The sequence below is a fragment of the Cydia strobilella genome, chromosome 24 (assembly GCF_947568885.1).
Source record: "Cydia strobilella chromosome 24, ilCydStro3.1, whole genome shotgun sequence".
Lineage (NCBI taxonomy): Eukaryota > Metazoa > Arthropoda > Insecta > Lepidoptera > Tortricidae > Cydia > Cydia strobilella.
Window position 1 is genome coordinate 8713665 of NC_086064.1, and position 24468 is coordinate 8738132.

General features: G+C 38.0%; 3 protein-coding genes across 3 annotated transcripts; 1 reads left to right on the plus strand and 2 right to left on the minus strand.

Annotated features, from left to right (window-relative positions):
* Window positions 1-2616: 2616 nt before the first annotated feature.
* Window positions 2617-6331, minus strand: LOC134752080 (zinc finger protein ZFP2-like). Its single transcript, XM_063687641.1, has 2 exons — window positions 5490-6331; window positions 2617-4087 (listed from the first exon to the last, which is right to left on the minus strand). The coding sequence occupies exons 1-2, from the start codon at window positions 6226-6228 to the stop codon at window positions 2829-2831; spliced, it is 1998 nt and encodes a 665-aa protein (XP_063543711.1). The 5' UTR covers window positions 6229-6331; the 3' UTR covers window positions 2617-2828.
* Window positions 6332-6807: 476 nt separating this feature from the next.
* On the plus strand, window positions 6808-16641 carry LOC134752081 (zinc finger protein 771-like). Its single transcript, XM_063687642.1, has 9 exons — window positions 6808-7093; window positions 7693-8093; window positions 8351-8438; window positions 9836-9925; window positions 11394-11498; window positions 13235-13357; window positions 14288-14410; window positions 15134-15292; window positions 16552-16641. The coding sequence occupies exons 1-9, from the start codon at window positions 6929-6931 to the stop codon at window positions 16591-16593; spliced, it is 1296 nt and encodes a 431-aa protein (XP_063543712.1). The 5' UTR covers window positions 6808-6928; the 3' UTR covers window positions 16594-16641.
* Window positions 16642-18744: 2103 nt separating this feature from the next.
* LOC134752082 (zinc finger protein 79-like) lies at window positions 18745-23514 on the minus strand. The gene is made up of 3 exons (XM_063687643.1): window positions 23174-23514; window positions 20372-20461; window positions 18745-19720 (listed from the first exon to the last, which is right to left on the minus strand). The coding sequence occupies exons 1-3, from the start codon at window positions 23259-23261 to the stop codon at window positions 19020-19022; spliced, it is 879 nt and encodes a 292-aa protein (XP_063543713.1). The 5' UTR covers window positions 23262-23514; the 3' UTR covers window positions 18745-19019.
* Between the last annotated feature and the right edge of the window lie 954 nt (window positions 23515-24468).

Genomic DNA, 24468 nt, shown 5'->3' on the forward strand with positions numbered 1-24468 from the left:
CGACCCTTATGTAATCGGTTATGACCAAATAATAACCGATAATCGGTTGTAACCGGTTTCGCTTATTTTTGACAAATAATTATAAATTATCATATTTTGTTTTGTTTGAAAATGAAGGATCAAGGCGTAATTAGAGTGACACCAATAAATGGATATTACAGTCTTAAGAAAAAAACGTGCCTCAAAAATCACGAAAATTTGATTCTCGATCAGATGGTGCCACTAGCTTTGGCCTACTCTCGTATAGAGGGCGTTGACGGTTTAATTTGTTATTTATAATTTTAACGCATTTATATAAAAATAAAAAATGCAAATAAAAAAATCATTTATCCATATTTAAATACATTTTAACGTATTTTTATAAATCTTCATTTTTAGTTTTAAAGTATGTCGATAGATTGGCAGTGAATTTACAGTGGTAACAAAATTTACTATGACAGTCTCTAGCTCTATCTTATTATATCCTCTTTGGTGACGGAGAATACCCGTTTGGGCCGTTTGCGAACAACAATTTGCGTAGTTCGGTGTTCGCGGTAGGCTCTCTGTAGTTACGGTCATAACCGATTTGTATTCCCTACCTGTTGGCGGAGGACCACAGGCCAAAGTAGATATCCCAGCGCGCCGCCGATTTGTTCAGGTTCTGGAAATCTTCGATCTTGTAGTTGTGCTTGTTGGAAAATGCGATTTCGTTTGTGCAATCCGCTTTCTTACACCACTCAAATATTCCCGAAGCTGAAATTATAAAGGGCCCTCCACACTCGTGCGCGAATAGCTGCGCGAACCCGCGAACAAGAGTGTGGAGTCTAGTTCGCTAATTAGCGAAATCGACTCCACACTCGCGTTCGCAGCTTCGCGCCGCGTAGTCTGGAGCGGGCTTAACACATTCTTTAGCGTTAGCTTGCTCTGGGCGCACTAGTTATTGTTATTTTAGGGCCGTGGAATAATAGTACATTGTACAGTCGCCACCAGATATTTCGGAGCGGCCGAGGCGCTCACAATATCTGAGCACGCCTCTATTCTCAGGGCGATAGTGCGTGTTCAGATATTGTGAACACGTTGTCCGCTCAGATATATCTGATGGCGACTGTACAACGTTGGGGGTGTAATGTACTGTATTTACCTCAGTATATCATACGATGTAATGTATTTCCAACGATTCGCCAACACAAACATCACGCGGTACGTCCGGCTCTGCTCACCGCATAATATCGACTGACCCTAACTGTCAGTGACGTCACCATGACGTAAGCGTCAATACACTACAGGGGGTAAGTAAAATTTTGTTAACGAGGACTCGAATGCAATATTTTTACCCCCGGAGTTAACACACAATGTTTTTCATCACACTTGCAAAGAAAAACTATTTAAATTAATTATTATTGCTTAAATAAATAAATACTTGCAAATGTCTTGGGTAACAGCTCTTACGCGTCATCTGTTGCCAGAGGGACTGGCCATAATTGTAACAAGTTAACAGCTCTTACGCGGCGTCTGTTGCCAGAGGGACTAGCCATAATTGTAACAATAAAGTAACAGCTATTACGCGGCGTCTGTTGCTAGAGGGACTGGCCATTATTGTAACAAGAAGGTAACAGCTCTTACGCGGCATCTGTTGCCAGAGGGACTGGCCGTAATTGTAACAAGAAAGTAACAGCTCTTACGCGGCGTCTGTTGCCAGAGTGACTGGCCATAATTGTAACAAGAGGGTCTTACGTGGCGTCTCTGGCTGTGGAACCGCAACCGCTACCAACAAAACTGAAATAAAATCAAAAACGCTGCTTACAAAATATAGGGTTAAAAAACCTATTGTCTATTTATTAACTTACGACTCTTACGAGGTACATATTCTGATTGTAATATATGGTAATGTTTTGAGCCAATAACGTCACTATTGACAATGACAGATATCCATAATAAATCCAGATCAAATTCATAACCTATTATTAAAATGAGAAACATCTCTAGGTGAATCATTCTAAAATATCCCTATCTAATCTCTTTCTTTAGATTTGGAAAATTTGCGAGTCAAAATGTTAAAAAGCTGACAATATTTTTATATTAAGATATATTCTGGAATGTTCACAACTATTGTAAAGAAAGTTCGTATTTCATTGATTCTGTATCGTAAGGTGCGTTGGAGCAGTATTGAAGAATTTTACCTGATATACATACTGTAGTCCCAAACATTCGAAAGGCACACATTTGCATTCGCTTAAATGTTTTTACAAATCAGAGGAGCTCAATGTCGTTACTTTGATTTGTACCTTCACTTTACATTCACGCCTATATACATTCAATTTCGCGCATATATACACTCAATTTCGCGCCTATTTTATGCATTATTTTCTATAATTGAAGAATCATTTACCTACTTTAGTTATCGTTTTTTAAGGTTTTCGTATATGTACTTAGGACGCTTTAGTACCTGAATAGTACCTATAGGTACTATAATTAATTTCTTCCCTCTGCGTATTTGGAGAATATTGTAAAGGGATACGCTTATCAGGGAGGATGTGGAAGGGAATTAAAGATGGATTATCAACACTTCAGTGTATTTTATTTTTTATTCTCACAAGTTTAGCAAGTACAATTAGACTACTTTCAATGACTGCCTCTTTAGGAATGGCGATCCGCACACCCGTTCCATTTGACAAGGAGATGGGATTCTAAATTCAAACGTGACTGTTGTACGACCTTTTGATACACTATTGTTCTTTTTCTTTTATACATAAGAAATTTAACTTATATTATGCTTGTAATTGCTTAAATTAAAGGCCTATTTGTTTTTTTTTCTATTCTTGTATGTGTATGTGGCAATAAATCATTTTCTATTCTTTTCTGAATACTGGTTTTTGCATTGTTTTTTTAGGAGTATGGTACATTCGATTATGACAGGACAAACCGCTTCTTGCAGAAAATTGCGCATCACACATGTTACACTTGTGAGGTTTCAATCCCATATGCATCCGCATATGATCAGGGAGATAATCTTTATCCCTAAACTTTTTTTTACATATATCACACGAAAACGGCTTCTCACCAGTGTGAGATCGCAAATGGTAAATCAGACAACTTTTCGCGGAAAATTTCTTTTTACATATGTCACAAGTAGGCTTGTCTTCACTGTGTATTACTTTATGTTGACTTAAATTATTTTTATGCTTAAATTTTTTTTTACACACGTCGCAAGTATACGGCGTTTCTGTACTGTGTACTTGTTTATGACTGTTTAGGTTACCTTTCCTGATAAATGTCTTTTTACATATATCACATTCGTATGGTTTGTGTCCACAGTGGGTTAGTTTATGGACGTTAGCACTGGCTGTTGTCGCAAATGTCAAGTCACATATTCCACACAGGACTTGTTTTACAGAACCAAACGGTTTGCCCTCTGTGTGTATTCGTTTATGTACTATAAAACTACGTTTACGCCAAAAGTGCTCTTTACATACGTTACAGCAGTATGGCTTATTTCCGTTGCCGTTCTGTCCATTTAAATAAACATAGCTCTCATTACATATGTCGCATGAATATGTTTTCCTTTTTACATGGATTTCTTTATGAATCTTGTGTAAATGAACTTTCAAAGACTTTGTGGAACTAAAACCCTTTTCACATATTTTACATTTAAATGGTTTTTCCCTTGTGTGTGTTCGTCTATGAGCAGTCAAATATGTTTTAAACCGAAACGTATCATTGCATATTTCACACACGTATGGTATTTCTAGTTTTTTTAATAAAGTCTTCAATGTAAATCTCTTATTAGATATCCTGCGCGTAAATGATTTGTCCCCTATATGTTCCCTTATATGATTTAAAAGATCGTACTTATATTTAAATCCTATCCTACAAATGTCACAGAGGAAGCGTGAGTCTCGGTGGCCTAGTGTATGACTTGCCCAGGCCGATTTTAATGTGAAACATTCTCCACAAATGTAACACCAGAAAGTCTCTTTTTCGATGTATCTAGGAGGTTCGGCCTTTCTTGATTCTAATATAGGCGGGTTACGCCTTCCGGGGTATACCCTTAAACCTTGATTGCGTTTTCCAGGATATACCTTTAATCCGGGCTGTACTGGTGCTGAATCTGGAACCGAAATTAAGCAAATTTGTGTTAGCAGTACAGAAATTAACATTAATACTAACAATGACTCGTTCATCAGTCAAAAAGAATACTATCATATTTCTAGTGCTGTCCTGATTTTTTGAAACGGGGAAACATAACTTTTTGTCAAAAAAAAATCTTTTATTCTTCAAACAGTTTTAAAGTAACCATATGAGCAACAGAGATAATAGCTACAAATTGATTTCGTTATAGACCTATAGTTTCCTAATGGGGTTGGCCGGTCGAAATAATTAGCAGAGGGCGCCAGCATAGCTTGCCCTGTCAATCCCTAAAATTGTGTCAAATTTTTGTTTTTTTAATGCCCTGGATGCCAGCTCTTGAAGCCAAATCTCATAGAAAAAGGGGCAAGCTATGATGGCGCCATCTCTGCAAACCTTTGACAGTTGCCAACCCCATTTACAAACAGCTAGTAGTTGTACATAATAAAAGTATAAATTTATAATGCTGTGCGTGTTTCACTTTGCTGTTAGGAATGCTAAATAATGCCTTACTGCGACAACTACGTTCATTCCTAAGGGGAATACGATTTTTGGTACATGCTTTTATCACTGACTGTACTTTTCAACAACCCAAAACACAATTAGTTTGCTTTGTTTTATTTTATATAAACTTGGGAATCAAACAAGCAAAATAGTACAATGAAATAATTAATTTAGACAATACACAGCCAAAACAGTTTCCACTTATAACCAGAGTTCGGACAAATTATCGCAAAAATAAATGTGGTATGGAACAGGATAAAAAAAAATTGAACAATTTTGAACTGCAGTTTTGAATATAATCTGGAAATTTTATTCAAAAATACTGTACATAATACGAGTTTAATAAATCTTGTCCTATTTTGAGATATAAATGATTTTTGATGGTTTTGCGATGATTTGTCCGACCTATGCTTATAACTATTAAAATGTATGATTGCTCAGACTTATTAGGTACAACACCAATATATTTATTGCCTTACATTACAGAAATAATTCCATTCTAGAAAGAAGAAAGAAAGAAAAGACATTTATTGTAAAGACCTTCTACAAACAGCGCCTCAGTTACAAAAAAGAACTTACTCACTAAACACTTAAAGCTAGGTACAATGGTAGTTATAGAAAAAGGAGTAAGGTAAGGTAACAACAAATTTTGGCGCCGCTATAGTGGCTACAAAAGGACGCCACTCAGCATATGCTCTGGTATAAATAAATACCACAGCGCTGGTTTTCTGTGGCACCCCGGGCCGGAGGGTAGCTTAGAACTATTTGAGATAAATATAAAAATATTATTTTAGACTCATATATGGGTCCTAAATTATTGTTGTGTTTTCAAAAAGATGGGTGTGTTTCAGAGCCTTGCCCATCATTGTTCTTATACTCACCATAAACTCTACTTGCTTTTGATTGCTGCATCACAACGGGGCCCAGCACCAGATCATCCTTTATCTCATGCTTGTCGTAGAGGTCTCCCCACACCTCAGAGCCCAGCACCAGTTCATTATTTATCTCATGCTTCGCATACAGGTCTCCCCAAACCTCGCTCAGTACACTCTCACTGCTGCTGGGTTCCTCCTTCACATGCGGCTCCTCTTTGATATGAACTTCTTTGAGAGGTGCAGGGTGAGGGTTGACTAGCAAATTATCCTCTTTACATGTAGAGTCTTCGCTTTCTTGCTTCACGCAGGCAGGATCAGGTACAAGAATTGAATTCTCCTCCGTACTAGCAAAGGCATGTTGATCAGATGTTTTCTCTTTCACACGCTCGTGATCAAGTACATCGTGTATTATATTACTGTGCTGTTTCACTTCATCTTTCACACACACATCATCATTAGTCACAAGCAAATCGTCCTCTACACAGGGAAAGTCAGGTTCGGTAGGTTCCACAGAGGTTTTCTGTTTCACGCACCCTCGTGCAAGTGTATTGTCTATCTTTTTCGGCGGTATAACATGTACGAATTCGTCTTTTTTACATACCGACACATTAGATACAGGCTTAGTTTTCACAGACGCCTCTTCTATGAACTCCTGCGCAAGACCGTCTATTGCGTCAACAAATACTTTTATCTCCGCATATTCGGATTCCTCTCTTACTAGCACTAGTTGTATATTCTCAGACATATCAGCCAAGTAAATTGAATAAAGAAATAATATATTATTCTTATTTAACACAATAATAAATAACTTCTGCTATTTAGATATTTCCATCCGACACCAGACACCACCGTCCACCTCATCAGCTGAAAGTGACAGATATGGCAAACGCTGTCAGCAAGCTGTCAGTGGCACAGGTGCGTTCAAATACAAGTATATAATCGATCCATTTATCCCAGTTTCATCTCATTCTACTCCATAGGGTTATGACCGAGGGTCAAAGAATATAATATTCACTAGGAGCTGAGGGTTAAGATTTAGTAGTAGTAGTAGTAGTAAATCACTTTATTGTACAAAACAAAAATTGATAACATGAAATTCATATAAATTTAGGTACAAAGGCGAGCTTATCCCTATAAGGGATTTCTTCCAGCTAACCTTAGAGTAAATGAGTGGAAAATTCGAATTAGATAGATTTACCTTTTTTTTAAGAATTCGTGTGTATAAAATGTTTCAAAAGTTATAAACTGCTGCCTCATTTACACAATCGAGTATTTAGTTGTTTCCGAACGTACCGCGTCTGTCTATTGTCAATGTCATGTTATTTCGTATGTCGTTTTTAATTTTTCCAATAAGTTCATGAATTCGTCCATTTCCATCGCAAACAAAACTTTGATTACACTATTAGACTCTATTCAATTAATTTAGCTGGTCAGGCTTTACCTTTATGTCTTTAATTAAACATAATATTCAACATAATTCTAATGGTACGATGGATTATTCAACAGTGTGCCGAACTTGTCTCGGTAAAACGGCTTTGAGGCCCATATTCGCTTCAAATGCGGATTACAGGCGTCATGCTAGTGCTGTGTTCATTACTACAGGCATAAAAGTAAGTTACTGTATACTGTACGGGTAAGAACCAACACCTAGTAATACCATGGTTGCAATAAACAATTATGATTAAGATTACTATATCTCAACGGTGGAACCGCTCACTAAGCACCATACTGGGCTGGCTGTGATATAGGACCCTTTACAACTCTAAAAGGATATTTTTTTTATTATATATATTTTATCTCTGACAAAACTAGTGCCTAGTAGCACTGCCTACGTCAATTCTTGGGATTAGTTCTCAAGCGGACCCCAGGCTCCCATGAGCCGTAGCAAAATGCCGGGATAAGGCCAGGAAGATGATGATGTTATTTTATCTCTGACTTTTTTTGTTAATTGTTTCTGCATCTATTTACACTACAAGCTGTGTTATTTGTTCGTTACGAAGACATTACTTTGGCATAGCGTGCGGTGACGTGCGTGCGTGAGCGAGTGTGTCAACCAACTAGCTAGCTTTAGTACCGCCGGCGGGAAGCGAATCGTAGGTATAAATCCGAGCTCGCGCAGAGAGTTCCATAGGCCTGGTCTTTGTATCTTCCAGGCCTGCTCAAGTGAGCAAATAAGACATTACTTTATAGTTACAAAAATTGCTTACAGGTTGAAATAAATGATGGCCTGCCGCAGCAAATGTGCACAACATGCATTAACTACATCAACAGTTCCCTAAAATTCCGAAGACAGTGTAAAAACTCAGAAAACCGGCTTCTCCAACTGAACCAATCAAATGATTCAAATAAAGAAACATTAACTAACAGTAACAAAATAGACGATTGTGACACTGAAGATTTAAAATGTAATATTTTGAAGACTGAATTGAAATATGAATTTGAATTGCCAGATGAATTGGAAACTGTCAAATGTGAAGATTCTGTTGGAGGAAATGGTACTCCGCTCGGCTGTTTTAAAACTAAAAATAATGAAGAGAAAGGTTGTGATGTACTGGAAGATGTGAAGGTGATAGGAAACACAAAGTGTGTAAAAAAAAGCAAAGTACAAAGGTAATTTATGTTTTATTTAAACTCAAATAATTCCACAATAGGGAGTATTACTGAAATGTTCTGTCCGTCTTTGGGTCACAAACTTACATATGTGCACTAAATTTCAACTTAATTGTTCCAGTAGTTTTGGAGAAAATAGGCTGTAACAGACGGACAGACAGACAGACAGATGCACGAGTGATCCTATAAGGGTTCCGTTTTTTCCTTTTGAGGTACAGAACCCTAAAAACTAAAAACAAAAAATTGGTGTGCGACAGGGTGTCCTGCACGATATGCGGCAAGGACCTGTCGGTGCGGAGTATACGCGCGCACGTCGCGACGCGACACGCCGGGCTCCGGTGCGGGGTGCGTACCACAGATTATAAAATTTTATTTTTATTTTATTGATAAGAATGTTTACATGACATTACAGTTGAACCAATGCGTCACGAAACTTAAAACTAACAGCAATAATAATACATAAAACAGCAACAATTATAACAACAATAATATCACATAACATTAGCTTCGACAGACAGATAAATTATGTTGGAACAGTTGAGCACCTAGCATCCATCGCCTCACAGAATAATATACTCACTCACTGCTCACTGCTCACAAAATAGCAAACAGTCATTGATTGTAAAGCCTGACCAGTTATATATGATCATTGTCAAGATGGCGCTTTTTTCATGTATAGGGTGACAGGTGACTATAGTATGAAAAAATTAGTTCCAGTGAAATTCCGAAGCATGGCGCGTGATCATATATTACTGGTCAGACTTAACCTGCAATAATATAGTTTGTCAAAGGACTGTCTCATTTCAAACATAGACTGTAAGAATAAGAACCATACTATCTTTGTCTTAGTACTAGCACCCAAAATAAAAGGATGAGTATAATTTTTTTTGTTCTTATTTACTGACAATTTGGTTTGACCATCTCAAGAGCCTGACACTCTTTGGTAGAGAAATATAGTCTTATTGCGATTCCTATAAGAGGAAAGAGAAAATAGTGCCATGCTTTGTCCTTATCACCGACCGGGTTTTTTTTCATTGTCGGGTTATGGCAGCATAGGTAGGAGGCGATGGAGAAATACCGAAATTTATAAGAGTGAAAGAGAAAAAGGATTATGCTGCCATACATTAACCTGTCAATACATGAATATCTCTTTCTCTTATCCCTGGTCGCTCGGTTTCATGTCTATTAATACTATACTATGTCTATGGACCATCTATATATTATTCTTCGAAGGCCGCAAAAATATGTCACACGCCTTTATGGCTCTACAAAAAATATCTTCGAAGAGTAACTACCTTTTTACGTATTTAACTACCTTTTGAATACATCAAACTAGTTTTTTATGTTACTGGATTCGTCGATCTATGAATTAAAAACAAAAACGGCCGTTTTAACTTTGGACGCATAGAGACAAATCCAGCAACGTAAAAACTATTATAATGTATTCAAAAGGTACTTAAATACAAAATACAGTACGTAGCGGCCCGTTTTTTTAAATATCTATTGTTACAGCCTGGCAAATAAGAGTAGAAATAAATAAATAGCAACACTGTAGTGTCATTCCGTTTTTCATGATTGATTTGAAAGGGACGACACTACAGTGTTGCCACTTTTTAATTTCTACTCTTTTTTGCCAGACTGCAAATTTAAATAATCGCAATTATTTAACACTAGCAGTGGCGCACGTTGGTGAGCTCTTTTGAGTGACACGTTTTAATGTATTAAAAACACTATTGTTCCAGTATTGTAAGTTAGAGCATGGCAGTAAAGAGGCTCTCGCGACACACGCGGCTCAGTGCCCGCTGAAGAAAAAACGACGGGTTTCCGATTCGGTACGTAATCCTTATTTATTATTAAAAACAATGGCCTGACACTCTTTGATAGAGAAAGATAGTCTTATTGCGATTCCTATACGAGGAAAGAGAAAATAGTGCCATGCTTTGTCCTTATCACCGACCGGGTGGCATCATAGGTAGGAGGCGATGGCGAAATACCGAAATTTATAAGAGTGAAAGAGAAAAAATCCTATGCGGTCCAAATTTTATATGAATATTCTTTCTCTTACCCCCGGTCGCTCGGTGGCGCGTCTATAACTACTTGTGTATACTATTTCTATGATTAAAAATCACTCGTTACTGTTATTCATTATTAAAAATCAATTCTTTCCCACATTTTATTTGTTTCTTTTTAGGGTTCCGTACCCAAAGGGTAAAAACGGGACCCTATTACTAAGACTCCGCTGTCTGTCTGTCACCAGGCTGTATCTCATGAACCTTGATAGCTAGACAGTTGAAATTTTCACAGATGATGTATTTCTGTTGCCGCTATAACAACAAATTAGAAAATGGCAGCGAACTATTCGTCTGGTTAGTTAGGTTAGTTATTTATTTAATAACTTAGTTAAGAATTAGCTTTAAGTTTTTGGTTGGGGACTGAAAATCAGCGGTCTCGCTGAGTCATCCATTTTACTACACAAATATTTGTTATTCTATCTGATTTTTTTATGGTACTCGCAATTCATCGTTTTTTGTGTTGGTAAATAAATATCCTTTAATTTTATTTATTTTTTATTTAAATACTAAAAACAGAATAAAATAAATATTTAAGTCTGGCTCCCATACAGTGCCGGCCCGAGTCCTTGATCAGGGTAGAGCGAAATCTGGTTTTGGCGCCCTTCGTTGAAGCTTTTTACCCAAAAGCAAAACGAACCGTATTTTGGGCGCGCGTCACACTCGCGTCTTTTAAACTTTTTTTTTCTCATTTGCCTTTTTGGCGCCCCCCTTGCCATCCGGCGCCTAGAGCGGCCGCTCCACTCGCTCTACCCTAGATCCGGCCCTGCCACTAGACACACGTTTGCGTTGAGCTCCGATACAACAAACGTAATTTTTTTGCGTAGTGGTACGGAACCCTTCGTGCGCGAGTCCGACTCGCACTTGGCTGGTTTTTTAAGATTGCTAGTGTTGCTAACATACGGAACCCTAATAAAAACCTATAAGTGCTGACGATGGTTTAAATTTGTCTGTGTTTTGAGGGGTCCCTTTGTTTGACATAATTATTGAAAGTCATCATGTAATGATTGTCATATTATCATTAGTCATAATTCTGAAACCGTTAACTTTTCAGGATTTTCCTCGGGTTATCCTATAGATAGGTTGGGTTAGGTTTGTTTTATGGCAATCCTGAAAAGTTACGTGTTTCTGAGAAAAACCAAATTATGACTAATGATAATATGACAATCATTACATTATGACTTTCAATAATTATGTCAAACAATAGAGACCCGTGTTTTGATGGTCGCAGGGCAAGGAGTTAGTATCTTGTGACGTGTGCCACAAGCGGATGCAGAGAAACAGTCTGCGCGCGCACCAGGCCGTCAAGCACAAGGGGCTAGGACCTGTTTGTGAGGTACATACATACATATATACATACATATAATCACGCCTATTTCCCGGAGGGGTAGGCAGAAACCACGGATTTCCTGACATACCTCTTTCGCTTCTTCCACTTTCATAACATTCCTCATACACGCTCGCCGGTTTAGGGTGCTCTTGACCTGGACTTTCTTCAGGATTTCCCCGATCTGATCAGAGAAAGTCCATACAAGTGTGTGTATATAAGTGTGTGAGGTACATATTTAGTAATAATTTACTGTCTGTTATAGCCACAGTAAATTCACTGCCATCTATCGACACAAGATTAAAACTAAAAATGAAGATGTATAAAAATACCATAAAATGTATTTATATATGGATAAATGATTTTTTTTATTTGCATTAATTATTTTTATATGATTTTGACCCACGTTCTTTCACTGATATGCGTTAAAATTGTTAAATAACACACGAAACCGTCAACGACATCTATTCTAGAGTAGGCCAAAAGTAGTGGTGCCATCTATTCGAGAATCAAACTTTCTTGTTTTTCGAGGCACGTTTTTTCCTTAGACTGTATCCATCATCTATTACGAAGTTATATTTATCTTTGGTCTGTTCACTTTTTCTACATAAGTCCCAATGCCTGCTGCGACCGGTTCCAGCAGGCGTTCTACATGACATTAAAGCTCTTCAAGGGGCCTCTACGTGTTGGATCTATATCCCCACGCAAGCCTATCAACAGACCGGAATTTATAGGCCCCTGAAATTGAAGGAGATACAAATATAATAATTATACATATACTAATTCAGCAGTATCACACTGCTATAGGCACAGGCCTCCTGTCATTCGTGAGAGTTACATATGATGCTAATTTACCGCCCTAGTGCGGTAACTAGCACTATACGTGCGTATGTAGAAAATTTAAAGGGCTATATGTACTGTAAAACGTACGATACATGTGCGAATAGGTAATTCACACGTGTATTGTACAACGTTATACAGTATGTTATATTGCCCTTTAAATTTACAACATAGTTACGTAATGTAATGTTCTAATTATCGCACTAGTGCGGTATAGTACCACCATAAGCACTGTAATAGTACATTACGATACAAGTGCAAAAACTAGGAAATTCGCAACGAAACGAGTGGCGATAAATGAAAACACAACCGAAGGGAGTGTTTTAAATCGACACGAGTTGCGAATTACCTTTTCACACGTGTATTGTACAACGTTTTACAGTACATAGGGCCCTTTAAATTTTCAACATAGTTACGTAATGTGCTAATTATCGCACTAGTGCGGTAATGTAGCACGATATGTACCTTAATAGTAGATTGTTAACCAAGGGATGAAAGACACTCAATTCTGGCGAGGTATTTTAGGCGCCAATAGTCCGAGGCTGAAATGATGCCTTTCTCCCGAGTTGAACACTACTTTTCATTTCGAATACGAGGAAAGTAAAATGCATGTGGTTTTTTAAAAACATGACTAAGTATAAATTTTTATAATATTTCTTGAGGGTACTTTCAATTAACAATTTAGGCAAAAGTATCGTTATTTATGGAACGGAGTCAAATATCGGAATGGAAATTTTATAACAAATCCATTTAAACTCAAATTTCAATTGCTTATCGTAAAAAAATTAAAAAAATCGTACTTCGAACGTAAAATGCTCTAGTGCAGACACGTATCATTTTCTGCACACCTTTTAGAACAACAATGACCCTCTTTCATGAGAAATGAAAAGTATATTATTACGTAGCACTGCGGGCGTCGTTTCGGCAACAAGTTGCGGCTGAGCGAGCATCTCCGCGCGAAACACGGTTACGACAAGCTGCAGTGCAGCCACTGCGAGTTCAAGAGCTCGAGCCGAGCCGCCCTTGAGGTAAGGTTATGGTAAAATGATCCTTATTATTGTAGCACTAAGGTTAGTTATGAAACAAGCTATTAAATTAGCAGATCCGCACCAAACATGGCTACAACAAGCTGCAGTGTACACAGTCAAATACTGACTACGGGTGCGTAATTCATAATATTACTGCGATAATGTATATGTTAGGGTTCCGTACCCAAAGGGTAAAAACGGGACCCTATTACTAAGACTCCGCAGTCTGTCTGTCCGTCTGTCACCAGGCTGTATCTCATGAACCGTGATAGCTAGACAGTTGAAATTTTCACAGATCATGTATTTCTGTTGCCGCTATAACAACAAATACTAAAAACAGAATAAAATAAATATTTAAGGGGGGCTCCCATACAACAAACGTGACTTTTTTGCCGTTTTTTTCGTAATGGTACGGAACCCTTCGTGCGCGAGTCCGACTCGCACTTGGCCGGTTTTTTTACCTTTCTCGACCATATTTAGACATAAATATGTTAACTAAACAAAATTTTCTATATTCGATTAAACTTAAATTTGATATATTTATGCAAGAACGAAGACCATACCAAATTATGATATTTATGATACATTAATTAATTAAACTAAACTACGCACCAGATAAAATTAAATTAAATAATAATTTATTTCAGATATTTAAGAAAGGAATATTTATTTATTTGTAGTAGGTTTGATATTATAGTTATCTTTAGCTACCTAATAACATTAGTGCCAATAATGTTTACTTATTTATTAGTTATCCTAAAACTAAGAAACATTCAGGCCGCCCACTTACGAGTTGCCTTCATAGTCGGCAGATAATACTTACAATAATATTTACAAACTAAAATCTTAAATGTATAATGCGATGCATAAATTTTGATTATAATCATGTACCCTTTGTGTAAAAAAAAAGTATCATACCGGTGCTTGCAGAACCACGAGCGACGCCACCGAGGAGAGAAACCTTTCGTCTGCGAAACGTGCGGCGCAAAGTTTCACGCGGCGTATCTGCTAGCCCAACACCGACATAGCCACCGCACCGAAAAGCGCATTAAGGTACGATATAATACCATAGAGAAATAAGTAAGGAAAGAGTGCTAACTCTATACATCAGTTTTCTTACCAAAACGCGGGTTGTTTCGTAGTCGATATCTAGATTATCTAGCGTCAAGTGGTGAATTTATCAGTACAGCTACTTGACACCAGATGTCACGAGTGTCGCGACTGACGAAAAATGTATTGATAAAACAATTTACAACTACGGTTTAGACTCACTTGTTTTAGTCACTCGCGCGACATTATTAGTGCTTGAGAAAGGAGACCTAGGCTCTCCGAAACATGTCGCGCGAGTGACTAAAACAAGTGAGTCTAAATCGTAAAATGATTTAATGTTAGTATGTCTCACAACAGTTTAAATTCAATTTACAACTAATATTACAAGCATCTATTGTCAAGTAGACTACGAAAATAACCCGCATTTTGGTAAGAAAACTGATGTATGAAGTTAGCACTCTCTCCTTACTTATTTTTTTATGATAATACATACATTTTTTTAAATAGAAAATCCTATGCCTCATTATTGAAACTAATGGTTTATAATATTTGTATTAGTCCTTTCACATGATGAGCTTAAAAGACATAAGGCATTGTTCGCGGTCATTATATAAAATAAGTTTTGCTTAATCCATTCACAGAATTCAAGTAAAGTGAAAATTGTTTATGAAAAGCTTTATTAAGCTATAAACACAAAGGTAAAATCCCCTATCCATCTGTTAACAGTGTGGCCTATGCGGCGCAGCGTTCAAAGCGACGAACAGTTTGCACGCGCACCGCGCGGCGCGGCACGGCGCGCGGTGCCACCGCTGCCCGCTGTGCGCGCGCGCCTACTCCTGCCGACACTACGCTGTCAAACATTTACGCGCCGTGCATGGCTTTAAGGTACATTTTAGTCAAGGAAGCACGAATCATGGACACTCTAGAGGCAATAGATGCAGTACGACCAGCATCACAGTGGAGGGAAATCATTCACATGCGAAAAATGCTGCATCGCCGCTCGTTGTGCGACAGCCTACTCTTGACCTGTATAATACTTACGCCTTGTTGGACTTGTCTCACTGCTGCCTACTGTGCGCGCGAGCTTACTCGTGTAGACACTACGTTGTTAAGCATTTACGCGCCGTGCACGGGTTCAAGGTACGTTGGAGAGTCACAATGGAGATAAAAACCATTCGCCTGCGAAATATGCGGCGTAGCTGTCAGCTGTGAGCGCGAGCTTTCTCCTGTAGACACTACGCTGTTAACCCTCGGCATACCAGGTAGAAAATACTATTGTGAATGAATGTATGTGGAGCAATTTGTAATAATTTTGCATTTTTTCCTTATTTTTGAGGATATCTTTGCATGGATAAAAAAAGTATTTTTGATAATAAGTTATTTTTCAATTTTTAATCAGAAATAGAGTCTGGTGTCTGTAATACGCCACCTGGTGCGCCGAGGTTGCATTTTGCCCCGTGTACGGGTTCAAGGTACGTTGGAAAGACTCACAGTGGAGATAAAACCATTCGCCTGCGAAATATGAGGCGTAGCTGTCGGCTGTAAGTTCAAGCATATCTCTGCAGACATATGCTGTCAAGCATCTACGCAACGTAATAATCGAAGAGTAAGCAGTCAAACCCGATAAGTCGAGATATTTCATTCAAATTAGAACTATATGTGACGTGTGTGTTCTCATTTGAATGAAAAAATATCTCGACTTATCGGGATTCCTCACGCCTCGATTTGATCTCAGAGAAAGTAACTACGAAGCACTTGAAGCTGAGGTTGGTGATAAATAATATTATGGATCAATCTTAAGCGGAGTTTAGACTAGCAAGAGCTTGCATGACTAAAAATGTCGTTGCGGTATCTGAGCAAACTTTTGAATATAGATTACCTTAGTAGTCGGCAAAGTAACGTAAATTGCATGCAAGTTCTTGCTAGTCTAAGCCTCGCTTTACACATAATACCTGCTGTAAGGTCAATAGCCGGGTCCAGGCGCGCGTATTGTATTGACATTTTTAGACGTACCTCGCGCGCGCCGCCTCGGCCGAGGCACGTCTACACTGGCCATTTTGTGCGCGAGGAAATTGCCTCGCGAGGCTGCTCGCTATATGTGGACCCGGCTAATCAGACTTGCGCTGATGATTCATTTGTTTCAGGGCACGGTGCCACCGCTACAAGTCGACCCGGCTCCGACGTGAAACAGTCATCTACGTAACGTCGCAAATTATACAAACATTATGAAAATATAAATAGTATTTTATTTCAAAATATTACAATATATCTGGAAATTACCTTAATTTAAACACAATTACAGCGTATCATTATAAATTATGTAGGCTTCAAGTTCATTTATTAATCATGGCATTCGAATTTTCGACACATGTGGCTTGCCCATAAAGGTACACTTACTGAAAAGCCATTGTAGAGTCCGTCTAACTCTAAGCTAACATCGCACGTAGGTGACATCAATAGTGCCAAATTTCTATGAAAATATGACGTTAATAACGACAATCCCTCACTTTGTTCCGTTTAAACGTTTATACTTAAAGTTTGTTAGCGAAGTTAGCTTAGAGTTAGACGAGCTCTACAATGGGTTTTCAGTAAGTGTAACTTTATTGGCAGGCCATGTGTGCCGCCCGAAAATTCGAATGTTGATGTCATTGCCACACTTATTTAATATAATTATATATTATTATGAGCCCATATAGTCCCACTGCTGGGCAAAGGCCTCCCTCTTATTCCTCCACGTATCCCTATCCCCTGAAGTCTCCCACCAGTCTCTGTCAATGGCGTCAAGCTCGTCCCGCCATCTCCGACGAGGTTTGCTGTGACGCCTTACAATTTGTGGGGCTGTTTTGGCCCACAGAGCATTCGTGGGACCCAACTTGTCGCTGTTTTGGCCCACAGAGCATTTGTGGGACCCAACTGGTCGCTGTTTTGGCCCACAGAGCATTTGTGGGACCCAACTGGTCGCTGTTTTGGCCCACAGAGCATTTGTGGGAGCTAACGGGTGGCTGTTTTGGCCCACAGAGCAATGTGGGACCCAACGGGTGGCTGTTTTGGCCCACAGCATTTTTCATTGCATGCAGAGTTTGCTCGGTCGGACTCTCTACTACTTCATATTCTGCTAGTGACACACGTGGCCTGCTAATAACGTTAAATATGTGCCATTCTCAACCAAAAGGGTACTTATTGTCGGTTGTCAATAAGGCGCTATTTCCATAGTAGTTTCAATTTGAAATCAACCTCATCGACAAGCGACAATGTGGAACCTTTTGGTTGAAAACGTTACATATAAATACTTAACCGTTTGACCGAAAAATGATTCAGATTTTTCATTTATAAACATACATTAATAAAGTTTACACGTCAATAACTATTAACTAAGAAGCAATATTATTATTATTTTATTTTCAGTTTATAGTTTAAATAGTAGTGTGTCTACTTGAAAAACCACAAATTAAAATATTTTCATAGAAAATAATTTAATTTGTTCTTAGAGTATTAATGGCAGCGCCATCTCTCTTCGCTAGCCCGTAATCACCTGAGTTGATTCAGTTAGAAGGTCGAACCATACTGTTCTACCTTAGAGATGGCCAGGGGGCGCCACAAGCCTTCGGGAATTGTCATATACTTGGAAATTTCGACCCATGCCACCGTGGCCGGATAGCCGAGCGGTTCAGGCACCTGTCCGGTAAACGGGGTACGCTGGTTCGATTCCAGCTCTGGACACTGGAGGCTTTAGTCATTTTTTCCTTCGTATATGATATTTATTTTCAGTTTATAGTTTAAATAGTAGTGTGTCTACTTGAAAAACCACAAATTAAAATATTTTCATAGAAAATAATTTAATTTCTTCTTAGAGAACTAAGAAGCAAGTTCAAGATGCGCAGACATTAGACCTTCATGCATTCCAATAAGGTTGACGACGACACTTTATATTTCCAGTGTCTTGTTCCGTCGGTTCCACGGCCTGCTCTCTGACACTACGTGGTTGCGAAATGCATCGCAGCCATAATTGTGTTTTTTTTGTATTAAAGATACATTTTATAATAATATGTATGCTAGTTTGTAAAGTATGTAACTATGGGCCGATAGCTGCCCGAAAATAAAGATATTTCAATAGAGGCGTAGCGTTTAAAGCGTTAATATTCATAGTGACCTGCTGCGCTCAATGGCGCTGAGTGGTTAATAAACTAAAGGATTTAAATTTGTCTATAATTTATACCTATTACATATGCCTATTTTCAATCAAAATAACTAATATTAATTAAACCTAATATAAATACTTCCATAAAATTATCAGAAACAAAGTATAGAAAAGTAAATAATATATAATGTCTAATACAAATTTCTAATGCAAACTAAATTGAAATTAATAAAATAACATAACAAAAAATCATAAGAAAGAGAAAAGTCAATTGGCTAAGACTAATATTTTAGTACAATTATTTAGTAAATTAACATTCACCTCACGTTCATTCATTTAACTAACCGTTTTTGTAGATACTACTTCATTTTTAAAACATTTACATATTTTCTAAATTCTAGGCGGCCGTAAACTGACAAACATATCTGACAGACATAGATACGATTCAATTTGTAAAATATTCATACATAAGGACTAACAATTTTCAACAGTATGGATCTTTTTATGTTTAATCAATCCAACAGAACTTGAATACTGTTTCTTACATATTTCACAAGAGTGTGGCTTCTCACCAGTATGGGTACGTTTATGTACAGTCAAATTACTCAAATGTGCAAATTGCTTTTCACATATTTCACACGTGTACGCCTTTTCCCCAGTATGAATTCTTTTATGTACCGTCAAGTTGCTTAAATGCGCAAAAGGCTTTTGACATACTTCACATGTATATGATTTTTCACCAGTGTGTATTCTTTTATGTACAGTCAAATTGCTTAAGTGAGCGAATTTCTTTTCGCATACTTCACATTTGTACGACTTTTGGCCAGTATGGATTCTTCTGTGTATAGTCAAGTTACTCAAATGTGCAAATTGCTTTTGGCATATTTCGCAGGTGTACGACTTTTCACCAGTGTGAACACGTATGTGACTGGTTAAAGCAGACAAACGAGTGAACTCTTTTTTACAAAATTCACAAGAAAATGGCTTTTCTCCGGTATGAACTCGTCTGTGTTTATTTAAATTATCTAGTTTACTGAATCGCTTTTCACACATATCGCAGGGGTATGGGTTTTTCCGTTTTGGAGTTCGGCCGATGGTTGTCTCGAGTCTTGCTCGGCAATTCCTGGCGGGTTGCTGGCGACCGCCGTTTTTTCTGCCTCCTCGGTTCTTCGAAGCTGTAAACATACAAAATAAGCTAAAAGTTCATATCAAGTTTCATGTAATGTTTAAAATGTGAGCTTAACATCGATTGTATGGGAGCGGCTTTATGGCGGTGGATTCGTGTGATCCCAATATAGAAAAAAGAATGGCCCAAATAAGTTCGCTTATCTGTACGTACGTACGTACTTTCTTTGCTGGTTGAATGAATGGTACATACATTGCAGTTGGTTCTTTTTTTAAATAAAATAATGTTTCCTTTAAGTAAAATGAGCTAACTTAAATTTAGGTTTTAAAGAACTTTTTCCTCCAGGGCTCATAAATAAATTTCATCCTTTTTTATTGTATGTATTGTATAAAAAAAAATTTGATTTGTGTGTATGTATGTTATTTATTTTAGCTTGTGGTATTTTAAATATCGTTAATAGTAGTAACACCGCCCACAATCTCTCTTCTTTGCGTTAAGGTTTACTGGTAGAGAATGCTTTTTGGCAATAAGTACGACTTTTGTAAGTCAAGTTTTTCTTTGAAGCATATAGTAATATGGCTCTTGAGACACAGGGAAACCTACTTTGAGAGCCAGAAACCAATGTAATATAATAATTTAAATTTGCAATAAAGTTTTTATTTTTATTATTATAAATAAATAACCGTAAATATGTGTGTACCTTCAGGGTTCAGCCCCTGTCCCCCGTGGTCGCCATCACTGCACGATCCGTCGCTCACTTCACATGGCACAAACTCGATCTCCACCTCAACTGCAAATAAATAAACAATAACAATCAGGGGACATGATATGATATGATATTTATTGGTATTTTTATTTCATCGTCCAGTATGTGGTACAGTCTGATTCCCAGTACATGCATAGACTTCCTAGTTTTCGCGAGGCGACACGCGGGCACGACCAACTGATTACGCCTGCGCGTCACGCTACCTCGGAGTTGACTATGAGTGGGGATCTGATCAAGATTTTGTCTCACGTATTTGCATGCTTCTATTATATACACACTAGGTAACGTAAGGATTTTACATTTTTTAAACGGTTCTTTAGCCGGATGGTCGAGTGGTTTCCTAGTCATAATGCGGAGAGCACGCTTTTGCAATTTAAATAGCCTCTCACGGTCCGCAGCAGTACCCACATCTTACACAGATCAACCTAGCTCCAAACTAAGCAAAGCTTGTACCATGGCTGCTAGGCGACGATATACATACTTATATAGATAAATATATAATACATAGGAAACGCCCATGACTCAGGAACAAATATTTGTGTTCATCACGCAAATAATTGCCCTTACCGGGATTCGAAACCCAGGACCATCGGCTTCACATGCAGGGTCACTACCCACTAGGCCAGACCAGTCAAAATAAAAACAGATTAACTCGCTTCATGTTGTTTTTCAATAACTCTATTGATCTGAATATATCCGGCATGTTTGCCGAAGCGAGGGCGGACGACTTTTTTGCCATAAGGCGAAAAAGAATAGAATCACTGCTGAAACGAGTGGGATGATGTCACGGTAGACAGGGACAAGTAGCCCTAAAGTCGGGGTATTTTTTTTATTTATTTAGGAAACAAACAGTCACATACAGATAAGTTTAAACTTGCAGATATACAATAAGACCTGTTCCATTAATTATAACATACTGATATTGATAACTTTGTAATAAACTTTGTGATAATTTTGTAAGTAGTTTTATGTTTCTTTTGTTTGTTGTCTTTTTATTTATCTTTTTTTTTTAGTTTTTACATTTTTTGCATTGTTTTTCTTTGTTTACCTTTAGGCTATTAAAATGCATTTTACTAACATCTATGGATTATGTTGGTCCGAAATAAACAATTTTTTTTATAACAATATTCAAGAAACGGTGCCATGCCATATCAATTTGCCTGGCTGAGTCAAAATTAGATATTTTTAAATTTACTTCTGTAGTAAACTGTATTGTGTTGTATATTCACAAACTACGCAAAAAATATGAAGACAATTACTCAAAATTGACAATTTATAACTTTTCATGACAATAGATTAATAAGTGGTCAGGAAAAATCAAAAAAATCAAACTTGAAAGACAAGCAAATAATGAGTTTGCAAACCATTAGCTTTATATTACAAACAAAAATGAAATGTCTATTTAAACACTTCACTCACACATGAAACTGTCAAGAGAGTCTTTAATAAAGTTTTTTCTTATAAACTTTTAACTAAAAACTGAAATAAATGGGCAGCACTTCTTGGTTAAAAAAAACCGGACAGGTGAGAGTCGGACTCGCCCACCGAGGGTTCCGTACTATTTAGTATTTGTTGTTATAGCGACAACAGAAACACATCATCTGTGAAAATTTCAACTGTCTAGCTATCACGGTTCAAGAACCGTATCAAGCTCAAGAGATACAGCCTGGTGATAGACAGATGGACAGTGGAGTCTTAGTAATAGGGTCCCGTTTTTACCCTTTAAAAAACAGACTAATGCCTGTGGGTAAGATACCCGCAGAGTACTCTCAATGTACCTTGAGAGTACGATACAATAATGCATTTAGGATACTGTTGGGTCTGCCGCGCTTCTGTATGTTCGCGGAGGCTCCAACCGATGGCTTTGACCATAATGTGTAAGTGTACTGCCTCACTGACGCGGCGGTTGTGCGGTGGCTCCAACAGTTTGTACATGTGCTGGCCGAGAAGCTAGACTGCCCGTTCCAACACCAATGGATGCTGTTGCATGTACAGCGGTAGTGTTTGGAATGTGGCAGTCTTCTTTATTGTGTCTACTTGAAAAACCACAAATTAAAAATATTTTCATAGAAAATAATTTAATTTGTTCTTAGTCTTCTTTATGTTTAATAATAATAATTTTTTCCAATTTAATGTGTCCTTACTAACATTAGCATATTAAGGTAAATTTTATTGTATTAATAACAAATAATAGGGCTTAAATAATTGAAATCACTACATAGTATAAAACAAAGTCGCTTCCTGCTGTCTGTCCCTATGTATGCTTAAAAAAAAAAAAAAAAAAAACATAAAGCATTTATTTCGTTAAATAGTACATCATAACACTCTCATGGTTGGGACTTCCTAGTAAGTATGTATAATACCTGTGACAGGAAGGCCCGCTCTTCCACATTTATCTAGTACATTTGTACACAGTTAACCATAAAATGTAACATTGTGCAAGCTGCTATTATTATGCTTAGATCTTTAAAACTACGCAACGGATTTCGATGCGGTTTTTTTTTAAATAGATAGAGTGATTCAAGAGGAAGGTTTATATGTATAATACGTCAGCATTACACCCGTGCGAAGCCGGGGCGGGTCGCTAGTTGAAAGTATACTGCTATTATATTTTACACTACTGTAATGTTGTCTAGTGCAAAATCCTAAACTATTGTGCAAAAGTAGCCTATAACTTTGTGAGAAAACACATCATGTAAACACAGCCACTGAGCAAACACATTTGATCAAACATACTGTGTTCTGGTTCCTCCGGTACATCTTCAGCTTCCTCCTTCACGCATGCAACCTCCACAGACACCTCGCACGCGCCGTTCGCCTCCATTATAGCGGCCGTCTGAAGCGGTTTATGAAGCGGGTATATGTACTGGTACTTAGCGCAACAGTTTCCTCGGGAGACGAGCTATCTAATCCCTTTTTAAAGTCAAATCAGTCCTGCACTGCTATTTTTGGTACGCAGAACTAAAAAATTACACTTGCGTTAATGACAACCATGTATGCCGATACTTAGAAAAGTTATACGATTTTTATCTTGTATCAAAGAGTGGAGATATAAATGATATAATACGTAAGAGAAAAGGAGAAGAAAAGTTTATTATGAGAGCCTATCAAACACTGAATAAGTAGCTTGACTTGAGAAAATAAAAGTTAAACAATCAATAAAAGCGGTGATCGTGATCCCTCGAAGGAAATGTCAATATGACATTGACAAGTTCCATGGCACAGACTATAAAAATAAAATAAACGTTTTCTTATGCTTAGTTTACACTGTTCGAGTGAAGTAGCTGGCAGACCAGTATGTTAGCAGAACAAAAACCGGCCAAGTGCGAGTCGGACTCGCGCACCGAGGGTTCCGTACTTTTTAGTATTTGCGGGTGCATAGACCAGCGCGCTAAAATGTTAAGCTCTATCCACACGTGCGCGAATCGTGGCGCGAAGCCGCGAACGCGAGTGTGGAGCGAGCTTTAGACGCGTGCACGCACACGTCGCGCAAGCGGTGTGTAGTCTCTTATGAAGGGCCCTCCACACTCATACGCGAATCACGGCGCGAAGCCGCGATTCGCGCATGAGTGTGGAGGGCCCTTAAGGATCTGTATATTTCAACGCGCATGTCTACACGCATGCGCGGTGGACAGGCCTTAAAACTATACTAATCCCTATTTCTAGAGGCCATACACATTACGGCAAGACATGATTTTCCGGCTATGTTCAAGTGACAACGAAAAGAACGTCCATTTTCCTCACTACGCGCCTACGCGCAAGCGTTATTCTCACGACTCCGGAGATTAAAAATTACGATATTCGTTTGCTCTGGACAAATCAGCACTCACTAGTTTTACTTTAAATACTGCATTTTTAATTAACTAATTTTATCCTAGAATTTCTTCAGTTAATAAAATTATGGTCTTGTGTTGTCTGCCTTTTAATATCAGCAAATCTTATGTCGGCTGTACACACTCGTCTAGAGCCTCTCGCCGAGTTTTCACCGCTCCGACCCAATCGGAGAAAGCGCGTGACAAGACGAGAGTAGC